The sequence below is a fragment of the Charadrius vociferus genome, unplaced genomic scaffold (genome assembly GCF_000708025.1).
Source record: "Charadrius vociferus isolate BGI_N301 unplaced genomic scaffold, ASM70802v2 scaffold309, whole genome shotgun sequence".
In the NCBI taxonomy this organism is placed as follows: domain Eukaryota; kingdom Metazoa; phylum Chordata; class Aves; order Charadriiformes; family Charadriidae; genus Charadrius; species Charadrius vociferus.
In genome coordinates this window covers 1,674,170-1,686,546 of record NW_009661370.1, presented here as the reverse complement: position 1 = coordinate 1,686,546, position 12,377 = coordinate 1,674,170, and the positions used below count along the sequence as shown (strand labels likewise).

Sequence of the window (12,377 nt, the reverse complement as noted above, 5' to 3'; positions counted from 1 at the left end):
AAGGCTGGACAGGGACCTGGGGGCTGGAGAGGCAGATGGCAGTTCACCTTGTGTAACCTGGTATTCCTTTCCCTTCTCCCCCACCGTCCCCAAACCAGCTGTCACAGTGTTGGCAGGAGTGTCCTGAGCCTTTGCTAGCCAGGAGTTTGCCCAGCTGTTTGGCCCAGGATTTCAGAGAGAAGGAGGAAACCTTTCTGGCTGAAGCTTCTGTAAAAATCACTGCTTCAGTGATCAAAGCAGCAGTGTCCCTGTGGGGGAAAAAAGAGTAGTTGGAGAGCTTGGGGGGCGGGAGAGGGGAGCGACGTGACTTTCCACAGAGCCTGGCCTCTTCATGATAAATAATCACCCTGGAGTAGAGCTAATCTCCTAGGAAAAGTGGTGGGATTACAAAGGCGGTAGGATCGACACTTCTTTAAAAGCAGGCGTAAAGTTCAACTCCATTACAAGTTTGTGGTTTGCGAACGTGTCTCTCCTAACAGCTCCTTGTGTTGCCGTTGCAGGATGATTTGGAAATTTGCCTTGTCCGTTTTTCTGATGGCAGCGCTGGTTCGAGTAACAGACACCAGGAAAAACCGTCCTGCAGGCGCCATTCCCTCCCCTTACAAAGACAGCAGCAGCAACCACTCGGAGCGGAGGCAGCAGCTGAACAAGGAGGTGCTGGCCTCCAGCCAGGAGGCCCTCGTGGTCACCGAGAGGAAGTACCTCAAGAGCGACTGGTGCAAGACGCAGCCCCTGCGGCAGACTGTCAGTGAGGAGGGCTGCATCAGCCGCACCATCATCAACCGCTTCTGCTATGGGCAGTGCAACTCCTTCTACATACCGCGGCACGTGAAAAAGGAGGAGGAGTCCTTCCAGTCCTGTGCTTTCTGCAAGCCACACAAGGTCACCTCTTCGACTGTGCAGCTGGAGTGCCCCGAGCTGGACCCACCTTTCCGACTGAAGAAAATTCAGAAGGTCAAGCAGTGCCGGTGCATGTCTGTGAATCTTAACAACTCAGGCAAACTGTGAGAGCAGGCGTGTAGTGACTGCTTGGTGTTGCCCCCACCAGATTTACTGCTGCCTCTCCTCTCCCACTGAGCAGACTGTCCATTTTGTTGGTTTGTTTCTTCTTTTCCTTTTTTTTGGTGTTTTTTTTTTTTTTTTCTCTTTCAGGAGGCATCTCTCCAGCAAGGAAAGGCTCCTTGTCGCTTGCCTACTGGAATAATGCTTTTTAATGGGCTGTTAGGCACTTCACCATAAAGTTTCATTGTATTTCCAATATCGTCTGGCGGTTGAATCTTCTGGAGTGGAGCAGGCTCCCAGAAGTTGGGATTGATCAGCTAAGCGACCGGTTGGCTGAATCCAGCATTAAATGTTTCCACTGTGTGGAGTAAAGCCCTCTGCCCTACACTCCAGTCCCCTCCACGAGACGAGAGCGCCTTCCCCGTGCTTTGGTCCGGAGCGTGCCGCTCCCACTTGGCAGTGCTGGGGTGCTGCCCAGGACTGGGGGACACGGACGAGGGAAAGTAACGAGGAGTGACGTGCAAAAAGCAAGGTTCATCTCCTTAAGACAACTTTAATTGTGCAATGATGACAAACGGTTCCAGGCTTCTTGTCTGACCGACAGATAAGGAGCGAGGGGGAGAGGGTGAGGCGCTGGGTCGGCCACCGTGACCACAGAGCAGACTGAGAGTGGGTCCTGATGCTGCTGTGGTTAGAGCATATCAAACACGTGGTCTCTGCAGCAGTGTTTCTTTTGTAACCTAGCTATAGTAAACAGCTGTTTAAAGTATTATAGACCTAGCCATGTATATTTTTCGTGTGGCAGAATATGCCAGAGATTAAAATGCGTTGAGTAAGAGACTCAGTTGCTAGGTCAGCTGCCTGGCTTAAAACAGACATGGTTTAACTAGGTTTGCAGTAGGTTTTTGTGTGTTAGATATGCGTGTGTTTCTTACTCCAAAAAGAACGATATCCATATATTTATGCCTGCTCAGACCGGAGAATGTGGGAGGGTAGCGGGAGAGGAGCTGAGAACACTTAAGGGAACGATGTTTCGCTTAAGGTATAAAAGCACTGTTGCACAAAGGACAAAATGTGGTCATTGCTGGAGCGAATACAAAAGCTGCATCAGTGTCATCAGGTTTTGGGAGTGGTGTCTCTCCCATGATTGGAAACCATGTTAATGTGTTAGCGTTAAAGGACGAACCCATCAGTCAGTGCCGCTGGAATGGGTCACAGCTGTAGGAGCGGGGAGAGAGTAAGTTGTAATTGCTGCACTACTGGTGGTCCGCTCAATTTTTGAGTCCTACATAATCAGCGTTGGTGAACACTTGCAGTTCATTTTAAATCATACTGTGTTGTTATTCAGTTGATGGAGTTTAGCATGTCCTGTATATCCCGTTTGTTCCAGTTCTGATCTGTATTAGTCCCAGCTGCATTAAAATCCTATGTCTCAAAACAAACCAGCCCCTTCCCCCAAACCAAAGCCTGTGCGTGCTCAATTGTCTGAAGCTTACAAATTAAATATGACACGCCGACTCCCTGATGCATGTCTCACAGCTCAGCATCTGCATCCAGTGAAACCAGCTTGCTGAGGGAGGGAGCCCTTTGCCCGCCAGCCTCTTCACATGCAGCCGCTCCAAGGGGTTAACGCGCTCAGCGCTCTCGCCAGCCAGGGGCTCAGTGCCACAGCTCTCCTCTCTGTGAGACAGGCGGCTCTAAGAGGCTTTCAGGACTGAGCTCCACGAGCAGCTCACCAAGCGGTTTACGGGGATTGGCACGGGCAGGATGAGGTTGGTCAGGTCTGGTAGCCCTGTTACGTGAACGGCCATGGATTTTCTGCAGTGCTCTCGCAGCGTGTCCGAAGTGCACAGAAGAGACTCCTCGCGCAGGGATTGCTGGCGAGGCGGTGGTGCCAGCGTGGTGCCTGGGGGGGGTGAGGGGGGAGTGGCAATAGCTATAGTCTACTAAGACTCCAGGGATCTCAGTCTCCACTTGAAAGAAGTGAACTTACAGTCAGGCGTTTTGGACTAGGGAGAGAAGAGCACCCTAGTAACTTCAGTTAAGAAAAACGTGCAAGAATCTTTAAGCTATGCCCTGCTTGGGTATTTCACCAGTTTGCAATATGAATATGCTGCAGCTTAAAGCTCCTTCTAGGAGCTGTGTTTATGTAAAAACTGAGTTGAGCTTGTAATGGTAAACTGTATTTAATTCTTGTTTTATAAATGAAAACAAAAATGAAGAAATGCTTTAAGTATAATGTAATTATTTTATAGGTCTACTATTAAATTATAGATTAAATAATAAAGCTACTCTAGGGTTATATGGCATCCAGGTGTACGGGCTTTGCTTCAACACCTCGTGTCCAACTGCTCTCTAATCAGTATATTCTCCGGCTTCCTTTTGACCCTACTAGGTGCAGGTAAACGATGGCTCACCCTGACAGCTCGGGAAAGCCTAGATACTTCTTCCCTTGTCCCCCTTCCCCCGAAAAGTACCTGCAAAACAAGAGGGAAGAACAAATTGCACTGATCCTAGATTCTGGCATTGATCCTGCATACACAAAATCTGGCTTTTTGGTTAACTGACAAGGAGACAACCAAAGCTCCACCACTGGCTGAACTGTTGGCATCGTTTGTGGTAAGAGAAGTAACCATTACCCTGACCTAAGTGGTTTTGCTTAAATACAGCGAGATCCTTATGTAATAGGCACCAAACTACTCTGGGGCGGGGGGGAGTATCTCTTAAGATATAGGTGAGCTATAATGGTTGCTATCAGCTCCTGAATGAGTACACTCTACGTCTCTCGAAAGGTAGGGTAGCGTTGCTTGGTTGTTTTTTTTCTTTCCCACCCAGACAAAAGATAGTTGCAAAACAATCTTGAGGGAAAACTTTAGTGAGGAAAGAGAGTTCTCACACTGAGGAATGAGCCTCCATGTGACCAGAAGAGATACCTGTCATAAGTCTTGAAAAAAGGAGGAGCACCTGGACCTCAGCTAACAAGGGAGGGCTATGTCCCTTATGGCACTATAGTTGACACCTGGAGGAGCTCTCTGCTCTCTTCCCTTCCCCATCTCGCCCAAATCCTCTCATAGTTCAACAGTTTAATGGGTTTGGGGATTTTCTCTTTTTCAATTATTTTTTTTATTAGCTATTGGTTTTGAGACTTACTGTTTTGCTGTGGTTTAGCTACCTAAGCATGGTCAGGGTCCTCTGCTCAGAACTTGCAAGTGCCTCTGTCACTTGGCTCGAAAGGAGCTCCGGCAGCCATCTCCTCCAATGCCCCTCTCTCGTTGCCACACGTCTCTTAGCCACTCTCCTGCTTTGCAGGCAACTTCACTGCCCAGCACCCACCTGAACCTCTGCTGTTCACCATACAGCCCACACTCCAGCTCCAGCTCTCCCAGCCTCTTGCTGCCCGATTGCTGAACCACCCCACTGCACCAAAGGTATATGCTGCAATCCAAAAATCTCCCCCTTGTAGAAGCCATCCAAGATCAAGGCAAGGGTAGATGAAAAAAACGCTTTAGGTCAGATAGATGCAGTATTTCTTAAGGTAGAGTGGTGTTGTGGGGCGGGGGAAGGAGGGGGACAGTGAATGCTAAGCTCCAGCTCCGTGGCACTGCCGAGTTGGCAGGTCCCCAACTTGGGGTGAGAGACAAATGAAGATTCCCAATTTCTAACGGCTTAAATTTGAGCTGCAGCTGGGAATAAAAGAGAAAATAGTGCTGACTCAACAAGGGCCCCTTATCTCCAGAAAGACACAACCTTTTTGAGGCAATGGACTTGCCATGGGATGCCTTTACAAGCAGATTGGGTGAATGTCAGGTACAGGTGGGTCTGTCGTAAGCCTGGAAAACCTGTTCTGTAACATGAATTTAATTTGATTGATGGGCAGCAGAACTGAGTGGTGCTGGGCATCATTTTCTGACTTCTCCCTTTGCTGATGTTCACAGTATCTTCAGAAAAACTCAGCTCCATCATTTTCCACTTGTTCTGTCCATAACAGCTTAAAATTGGTGTAACTTAAATAGCTGATGTAATGACCTTGGCGTAAACTCAGCTCTACTTACTAACCTAGAGTATGCAACAAAATAATTGCAACACAAAGACTCGCTATATCTTCTCTCAATAAAATTAATAACTGCTTCCAACTTCTTAAGCCAATCACTGAAAAATCAGGCAAGAAAAAAATGGAAGATATTACTAATTGCATTCCCACTGCCGCTGTTGGTTAATACTTAACTGACTTTTGGAAGTGCTTTGGGATGATGAAAGGTACTACAAAAAAAGCTAACCACTACTGCGTCATGACACGTGACAGAGTACCATGCTTCTGAAAGGCTTCAATTTGCAAGAAAAACACCGCAAATTTTCTTAGCTTCTCATAAAACCAGACTGTTATTCTCAGTAAGTCATATCTGCTGCTTCGGTATAGAAGTCCTTATTTAGCTGCTGCATTTGTTTAAGTAACTATGAGCAATATGTGGTGTTGGTGATCAACAAAGGCTCAGAATTTTCTCTTGTAGGACTACAGCCAACTGCAAGTGTAGTATGCTTGATGTTGCAGTAAATGGGGGAAGAAGGGACCAACAGGGTTTTCAATGTCTTTAAAACACACCCAAACAAACAAACCAAATAACCTTAGTCTAGAATTGTGTAAAAAAAACCCGAGTGTCCCACTGAAAAAAAGAGCAGTGGTGAAACTTATGCTGGGAATCCACTCTGGGAGTGCTGTGGGCCAGCTTTGGTGCTACACATAGTGGGCTGCTTTACTTTCTGTGGAAGTTTAAAACAGGCTGGGGAGAAGCTATATGAGAGAGAGACACATCTTCAACCAAATAGGTTGGGTGTGAGTAAAACTAAAGAGGAAAATCTATGTAGCAGCTTGTATCTTAAGATCATAGCATGGTACCCCCAGCTGCAGTCAGCCTTTGACACTGTTCTTTCACAGAGAGAGGTCTGCAAATCACTTTCAGCATCCATGCTGCAGATCCAGTGAAAAGGGTAGTGTGTGTGTGTGTGTGTGTGTGTGTGTGTATGTATGTGACAGCCCTACCAGGTTGCCGGACAACACTTCAATGATATAAAACATAAACATATAAAGACATTATAATATGCAGATAATAGTTTTTAGTGCATGTTTTTGCCCTAACAGCAGTTTCTTGAGACTGTTACGTAGGCAGTGTTAGTAGGAACAGGTTACAAACCTAAGCAAAATGCACTGCTGGAACGAGCCAGAGAAGTAAGTGGTACGTAGTCTGGTTGAGTAAAAGACTCAGAAGCTCTTTCCTACCGCCATCTGGGTAAGAGGTAACATATTAACATAACTGGAAATTACTGTCACTATGCTTCCAAAAGGCAAGGAAAGAGAAGCCCTGTTTCCACCGATCCCTTCACAAAGGTAGTTCCTTGGTCCCGGGAGCCTGAATGGGATGTGGTGCTTACGGATCGACCAGTTGCAGGCAAACTACAGCATAGCCTGACAGTGAAGAGAGAAGGCAATTATTTAATTATTATTCCTTTTATTTTCATATAAATTAACATTCTAAAAAAATTGAAATAGAAACACTAAATACAGTATTGCACATAGTGATCTTTGTTAGATGATCTATTATTTCATTTAGTATAGTAATATACATACTGTAGGTACTGAAGGGAACAGGAAGGCTACAAATGAAAACATGCTACTGTATCCTCGCACTTAGGAGCAAAGTTAAGAGGAAAAGACTATTGTTTACATAAATACAAACATGGATTTGAATCAGTGCCATTAAAATAGCTTTATTTTTTAAAGTTTTTTCTATAAGTTAGTCGTAACAGCAAATAACATCTTCTTTTCACTTCCCCAAATAGTAATGTTACTCCCATCAACACAAAATTTTAGAACTCCATTCTTGGTAATTTATATCCCTGCCAGAAATTATTATGAGTACAGATTTTCACATAGGTTTGTCAGCAACAGGAGACTTGCTTTTCACATAGTGAAAAAAACATCTTTTTCTAGTGCTTGGTATATGTGAAGAATAACAGATTCCTGAGGTCATATTTCGCACTCCCTTTTATAACACCCTGTAGGGTATGTTAGCCCCCGGACAGCTAGGAATGTCTCTTGATGTGCTAGATTAGGCAGGGAATAACCCAACACAGCAGGTTAGACCTCATTTGCCTTACCCCAGTGTCCTTCAGACTCCAATGTTGTAAGCACGTGCATCCAATTCAGTTGCACACACTGTCTGCTTTCAGGAATAGTGTGCCTTGAAAGAAAAATGTTAGCAATCAGGCTGATTGGTTTGGGGCTCTTTAACTAGGACTGGAGGAAGGGGTTATTATCAGTTGAGCAGATCAAAAATAATATAGTAAATTCTGGATTGCAAATAGGAATTAAGCATGTGGTCTAAAATGGAAGCCCTAAAGTGATAGATTTCAATCCGTAACCTCCTAGTCAGGGACACTGAAGGCTTGGAGGAAAAGTCCGCATTCTGTTAAGTGTGAAACTGATGTCAACTAGTTGGTAGTCTATGTTCTGTCACTAGAATTGGCTACTGTTTTCCATAAATGTTAATCCCCATGTGCATCTTTTAATGGCTCTCTAGAGGAGTTTTAAATTAACTGTAAGGGTAATTCCAAAAGGGAAGTAATGTACATGTGGCCAAAAGCCTGTCTGACTTAAGTGACTGGCAGTTAAAACTATACTATACCTTCTAAAGTTCATGTAAAAGTATTAGCTGCTTTATATATTAACAAACTATAATAGCCAAATCTCTTTCATACTCTCTATCATACTTCTGTGCTTTTCTATATTTTCCTGCTTTTCACTTACTCTTTTATTTTTTCATTTCTTTTTCTTTTTCTTTTTTTTTTTAATTCTGGATTTCTGACCCCCATACCACCTGGCATTGACTATCTGGCAAAAGATGAAGTAAAAGTATGCTGCCTTATCGATTTTAAAGATAGTTACAGTAAACATCTTGTTCCACAAATATTTAGTCATGGAGGGCAACCAAACAAGTTGGGAAAGCATTGATTATACTGTATAAACAGCACTTAACGATTCAAAATACAAACTACAAATGCCAACATGAAACGGATACAAACAATTCACTAGGAGTAACATTTCTTTCGCTACTCTAAGTGCAGTGCCATGAAGTATTTGTGTTAGACAGATGTTGCCAGTAGGAACTGAAATGTTTTACTGTATCAAGTAGCATTCTTATGAAGTTCAACTTAATGCAATTTTCAGCATGTTCAGAACTGATACAGATGCTGCTTTTTACGCATGCTGACTTGGCCTATTTGTAATATACCATACACTTTACAAAATACCGTTTTTGAGTGGCAAAGGAGATACAGAGTACAGGGAAGGTGTTTCAAGTCCGTACCTAGTCTATTGCTGGGCACTCCATTAAAGTGATTACATTCGTGAATGAATGTACAATAACACATCAATTGGTGGAAAACTCTAGAGAACAAAAAGCGAATTCAAAAAGCTCAAGAAAGCAAATGATCAGGATGATGTAGTTTCCTTCCCCCTCACTCCTCACCCACAGGCATGTTGCATTTTGGTAACCAGGAAACAATGGCTTTTGCTTTCCTTCTCTCAGATTTTCATACTTATCTTTGCTTTCTGAAAAATAAAATAAATGAAAAAAGCAGAAAATTGAGTATGCATATAACCATGTCACACAAATATGAAAAGCACAGAAATACATAGGCTAATGTTCAATTATACTGGCTGCAGAATTGACTTCACAAATAAAGTTCCTTTGAAGCTAGAACTGAGGTAGACTGCAGCTACATGCTGCTTGTGAAATATTTTTGTTTACTTTCCTTTTCACTCTGTCAAATTTTTGGTAACTCTGAAAGTCCCAGTTTCAGTGCAAATAATAATGATAATAATATAGGAATAACTAAACTTAAGAGTTATTTCTTAAAACAACTCTTAGTGTCTTTACATATGGCAAGATATAGGTGAGATGCAGAAATTCAAATCAATGTTGGTTTGGGTTTTGGTTGGTTTTTTTTTTTGAAATAACATCTTGATCTGGTTTCAAATAAAATTGAAAAAATAAAAACTAGTTTATCATTCCTAACAAAACTGTTACTCCATTTACGTTTCTTGTGGCACTAACCACAGCCAGCTCTCCCTAAATATTCAGAATAGGAAACAATAAATGCAATATTATTTCTTCCTTTGTCAGATTATGTTAGAGTATAGTAAATTACCACCTGCTTCATTTCAAGGATGCATCACAGTAACATAGCCATGACTACAAAGCACAAAAGAATTAAATCATGCCTGGGAGGTGACGGGGCAGATGAAAAAAAAATCTTCTGTTACACTATTTTACAAATATAATGGATGGCCAGTTGCTACAGGTATCATTTTAAATGTGAAGTGCCAGATTAATTTTTCACTAAAGGAATACTCATTTTCTGTAAAGCCAGTCACGATTCTAGAAATGCTTAGGCAATCATAGTGGAAAAGTTTCATTGAATGAATAGAATTACTCCTCCACTAGCATTAAAGTTATTTATCTGTTTTCAGAAGAATGGTCAGAGCACAGTATTATCTTTTTCTATAGGGTTGCTGTTCCAAAAAAATCCAGATCAGTGGAACAGGAGCCACTAGTATTTGATACAGGGATCCAATTTGAAAAATACGTACCTATCACAATTCTTCCTTATGATTTGTAACCGTAGAAAAGAGAGCAAATACAGACTGAATAAGCTTGAAGACTGAAACTGCCTTTCTGCCTTCCAGGTGCATCCCACACCAAGGCTGGGATGCAGACATATGGCAAGGTGGGGCAATAATATGCTGCTTTTGCTTGTACTACATCTGTTTTGTGGAGTAACATTCACAATCAGCATTCAAGTTTGTTAATCTAACACCTTGTATGAAAACATTAAAAAAAAAAAAAGAATAAAAGTACATCAAGAATAATGTACCTATAAAACGCAAAGAGAATAAAGTAGAAGGACGGATAAGAACGAAAGCATAGCTAGACTTTTTACTTACAATTCCGGAGTCATGTTTTGGTCTTATATTGTATAGCGACTTCCCCTTTTTCTGCCTGCAGACTTCCTCTGCTTCTTTAACTCTGAAGCAAGACATAATTTATAAATATTCCTCTAGACCAAAGACAGTGCAGTATATAACTTACAAATCTAGGCCTGAGGACACAAGTGGATAGATAACTTTATTCCCCATATTTTCATTAGCGCGCTCCACAAAATAACACTTGCAGTCCGTGGCTGTGGCCATACCATCAGACTCTGGCACTTACAAGGACAGGCATAATCAATGGCATAATCGAGTCCACTTGCAAAAGCAATCAGTACTTACTATAGTTGAAGATTCAAATATATCAGGATTTAAAATACACTGGATGACATGAAGATTACCATTCACAGCATTCATACCAAACACTACTAAGAAAGCTCCTTTTCTTTTTATGACTGTTTAAAAATCATTCCTCATCCATTCCCAATCTCAGTACTCCAACTAGGGTTTAAACAAAGGTTCTCACTAAGCTGTCCTCCCTTTCACCCAATTTTGTTTGAATTTAAAATGGCAAAACAGCTTAACCTAAATTTCCAGTCATCACTCTCTAACTTAAAAATGGAAAATTGCAGTATCATTATGAAAGAACACGATGTTTACAACCAAGGTGGCGCACATCACTATGTACATCTCTTTCTTTCCAAAGCTGAGGGTGAGCAGCAAGGCTTACATGACCACCAGAGATGAAAGCACTTGGGCTGCTTGGATGCAAAGGGAGAGGAGCAGATTCCAGAAGTGAGGGTCTACTTCTTAGTGCTTCCTGACTTGGCAAATAGTACCAAATTAGGGCCATGTGAAGTACCATCAAATCCACATTTTTGATGGAAAAAAATGTCCTTTTTGTCATGCAGATAGGGAACAAACCGTAAAAGGCAGAGGGCTGTACCCCGACTGGGAGCCTGCCAGAATCAGTCTGGTGGGTTCAATGGCACGCTGTAAAATGTTTCTTTACCATTTTTACTCATTTTGTGGATCAACCTTACAAACACACATGGTTATTGAAACACTGATAGTACAGATTTAAGTTATGAATTCTCTGAGCTTCAAAGACTTTCTGTATGATGGCATTAAATGGTGGGAGATGCGTAAATTTTTTTATGAGATGAGCCTATTATTTATAAATAAGAAAGTAGAAAATAAAAATGTATATTGGCTTGCTATTGCCAACAACGTAGACTTCAGATGGCACTTACTCTGCCTTTTCATCATTATCCAACAGTGAAAAAAAGAAACAAAAGTAAAATGATATTAAAGAAATGATATATCCTTGGCTGGTTCCTTGCGGTTCATCTCCAGACCACTTGCATGTCTGCTATTTCACTGAGGCTACACAGGGCAATGTGAGAATCAGACTTCATGTTACTATTATTTTTAAATATTTTTTGCGTGTGTGGTAAGGGCCAGATTTTGAAAATATGACTCCAGCTGGGTCTGCTAAGCACATTAAAAATACGCCTTCGCATTCATCTCTCCTTTATTCAGCTTCGCCAGACACACCTCGTTCTTTTCATAAGTTTCAAATTTATACTTTCAAAAATTAATTTAAACGTCAGTTCTTTTCCAGCACTTCCAACAAGCTGCTCTCTTCATTTGCTGGCCTTATATTTTATTAATGTAGGAAGAACGTTACGTGCACAGGTGGGGGGGAAAAAAAGGCTTTGAAACCCATTATTTTCAAGCTGTAACACTTTCTATCTGACTGCAAATCAGATAGATTGCTGTAGCATAATATAGAACAAAAATGTCAAACAGCCAAATAATTCACCTTTAAAATGTATTTAAATAGATTCAGTAAAAGTGGCAGCCAAGACGTGGTGATAGCTTTAAATAGAAGCTTATGGGAATCATACAGAATGCAGCAAAATTCGAAGACATTTTATTTTTCCTATAATGCCACTTTTTCTTCTGCTTTGTGTCTACGTACATCCAAAGGAGGAAAAGTATCTGTGACATTGATCTTCCCATGATCTTTTCCAAACAGTCAGATGCATTCCAACCCATCAAAAGCAACTCTTAAAAAGTCAGATATAAAATAGCCCGTCTATTATATAATTTCCTTTTTTTCAAATACAACTATAGCTGGCTCCTTTCACTGGTAGACATCATTTAAATAAGAAAATGAAATGTTACTTCAGAGTAAATTAGTATCAAATCCCGAGGACTGTACAAGTACTATTGAGGTTATCAAAATGACTGTTTTATAGAAGCAATGTAATATATGCAGATATTCAGACTACTCATCATGCAAATGACAGTATATGTAACATACAAAAATATTTACCAAACCAGTTTACACAGATCCAGATGTTATTCTCAGGAAATGTCAGGG

General features: G+C 41.6%; 2 protein-coding genes across 2 annotated transcripts in view; one reads left to right on the top strand and one right to left on the bottom strand.

The window, feature by feature from the left end:
- The first annotated feature begins 501 nt into the window (after window positions 1-501).
- GREM2 (gremlin 2, DAN family BMP antagonist) lies at window positions 502-1,008 on the top strand. Its single transcript, XM_009893633.1, has one exon. It carries the CDS (start codon window positions 502-504, stop codon window positions 1,006-1,008), a length of 507 nt encoding a protein of 168 aa, XP_009891935.1.
- A 7,573-nt stretch (window positions 1,009-8,581) lies between these two features.
- Window positions 8,582-12,377, bottom strand: part of FMN2 (formin 2) — a 162,720-nt gene continuing 158,924 nt past the window's right edge. Inside the window, exons 17-18 of the mRNA XM_009893653.1 lie at window positions 10,004-10,085; window positions 8,582-8,608 (exon numbers count right to left, since the gene is read on the bottom strand). Of these exons, the coding sequence (XP_009891955.1) occupies window positions 8,582-8,608; window positions 10,004-10,085 (109 nt within the window). The remainder of the gene's footprint in view (window positions 8,609-10,003; window positions 10,086-12,377) is intronic.